Below are 1,781 nucleotides of genomic sequence, written 5' to 3' on the forward strand. Positions count from 1 at the left end.
GGGCGAACAGCCAACATCTGAGTCATTACAGGTCAATTAAATATCACATTTATTAGGGTGAAAAAGAAAAAGATGCCAAGTTCAGATTTAACTGAACTGATTACGGTAGTTTCTGAACCGTAACAGTAAAAGTGCTGATCCTTCGTGTTGCTACTAGCATGAGCTAAATGAAAACACTGATTACAGGGAAGGTAATCAAGGAAACGAGATACAGTTGGGAACAATCAGGGGCCAACAAGACAACACAGGAACTAAATTGACACACAGAAAACCAAATCCCCACAGAATCGTTGATTCAACATGTGTCACCAACTGCTTTCAATTTCGTTTCAATGTCAGGCCCAACGTAGATTCAATGTTTCTGCCTAATGTTTCAGCGTTTTTCACTCAGATTTTGCCATCTGGGGTTATTGTTCGTTATCGATCGTAAGTCAGCAGGTGGCGCTGTTAGGTTCTGAATTTCTCAGCTGAAGGAAATATGAAAACAATCGTGTGTTTTCATCCAGAGCCGCAGAGGAAGAACTTCAGCTGATCTGGTAAAAAGCCCGACCCGCAGCACCGCTAATCCAGATTAGAGAGCGAGACGCTGAGCTGAGGACAGAAAGGACAGGCAGGAGGACACTGGACATTCAGGATGCTGCTGCAGGAACTGTGATGCCGTGATGGACAGCAGAGGACGCAGAGGAACCGATGGGTCAGTGAAACGCTCGTCCATCAAGCGCAGCGTGTCTTCTGGATCCCAGAGGGTAAGACGCTGCTGAGAGACCAGGAGATGCAGGGATGGAACAGTCTCTGCCTTTTCTGGAGACGGTTTGGATCAGACGCCCTCCGGTCCGATCACAGCAGTTCAGACTGGACCAGAATCGGGTTGGGGTCTGATTGGACCGGATTTGTTGTCATGGCTGTAGTTACTATGGTGATGACAGAGTGATGCTGACCTGACAGCAGAACTCCAGCACTGGTTCTGTCTGACCCTTTGGATCTCTGCATCTCCTCTGAGTTCTGGTCCAACTCTCTTTCCCACAGTTCTCCAGTTACATTAGGTCTGCTCAGATCTCCAAGCATCCCACTGCATTCCAGCCAGGATGAGTCCAGACTCTGACTGGACTTCAGTTCAGACATGGACTCAGTCCGGCCCATTGAGAAATGTCCAGGTTCTCCCAACAAACTGGGACTGACGCGTCTCAGAGATTGTCTCGGCTTGTTGTCTCCTCATTCAGTTTCCCTCTGATCTGGTCACATGATTGGACTTTCACTGGAGTTCTGCTGAAATTCTCAAGTTCTCCTGAGGTTCTTTATGTGCAACTGGGTTGTTTAGTCCAGTTGGTTTATTGAGCCGGAGGTTCCTCCTGGTCCTCCTCTTCCTCAGCAGCTTCCTCAGCTCCACGTCACAAGACTCTGAGTCGAGTCCAGCTCCAACCAGGAGGAAGACGAGGAAAAGGGCAAATGTTTTTGTTCTCAACAACAATCAAAAAATATTTAAAAAACTTCAATAAATTAGTTGAAAAATAAGAATTAAAAATGTGTTTTTGTTCAATTTCACTGCAGATTAATCATTTTTTTCTTTATTATGTTGTTGAGTCTCTACCATGTGGTGATGATGATGATGATGATGATGATGATGATGATGGTTTCTGTGCAGCTTCGTCGTTCACGTGAAACAGACAATCACACAGCAGCTCATGTTCCACTCAGACAGTAATCCATTAATTCAACAAAGTGGAGATTTGGGAAGACACACACACACACACACACACACACACACACACACACACACACAC

General features: G+C 45.8%; 1 protein-coding gene across 2 annotated transcripts in view; it reads left to right on the plus strand.

The window, feature by feature from the left end:
- The first annotated feature begins 338 nt into the window (after positions 1-338).
- The window catches only part of LOC103460503 (transient receptor potential cation channel subfamily M member 1-like), a 28,803-nt gene continuing 27,360 nt past the window's right edge, over positions 339-1,781 (plus strand). For both annotated transcript variants that reach the window (XM_008402704.2, XM_008402705.2), the window contains exon 1: positions 339-746. In XM_008402704.2, the coding sequence (XP_008400926.1) occupies positions 663-746 (84 nt within the window). In that variant the 5' untranslated portion in view covers positions 339-662. The remainder of the gene's footprint in view (positions 747-1,781) is intronic.

The sequence above is a fragment of the Poecilia reticulata genome, unplaced genomic scaffold (assembly GCF_000633615.1).
Source record: "Poecilia reticulata strain Guanapo unplaced genomic scaffold, Guppy_female_1.0+MT scaffold_251, whole genome shotgun sequence".
NCBI classification, from domain to species: Eukaryota; Metazoa; Chordata; class Actinopteri; order Cyprinodontiformes; family Poeciliidae; genus Poecilia; species Poecilia reticulata.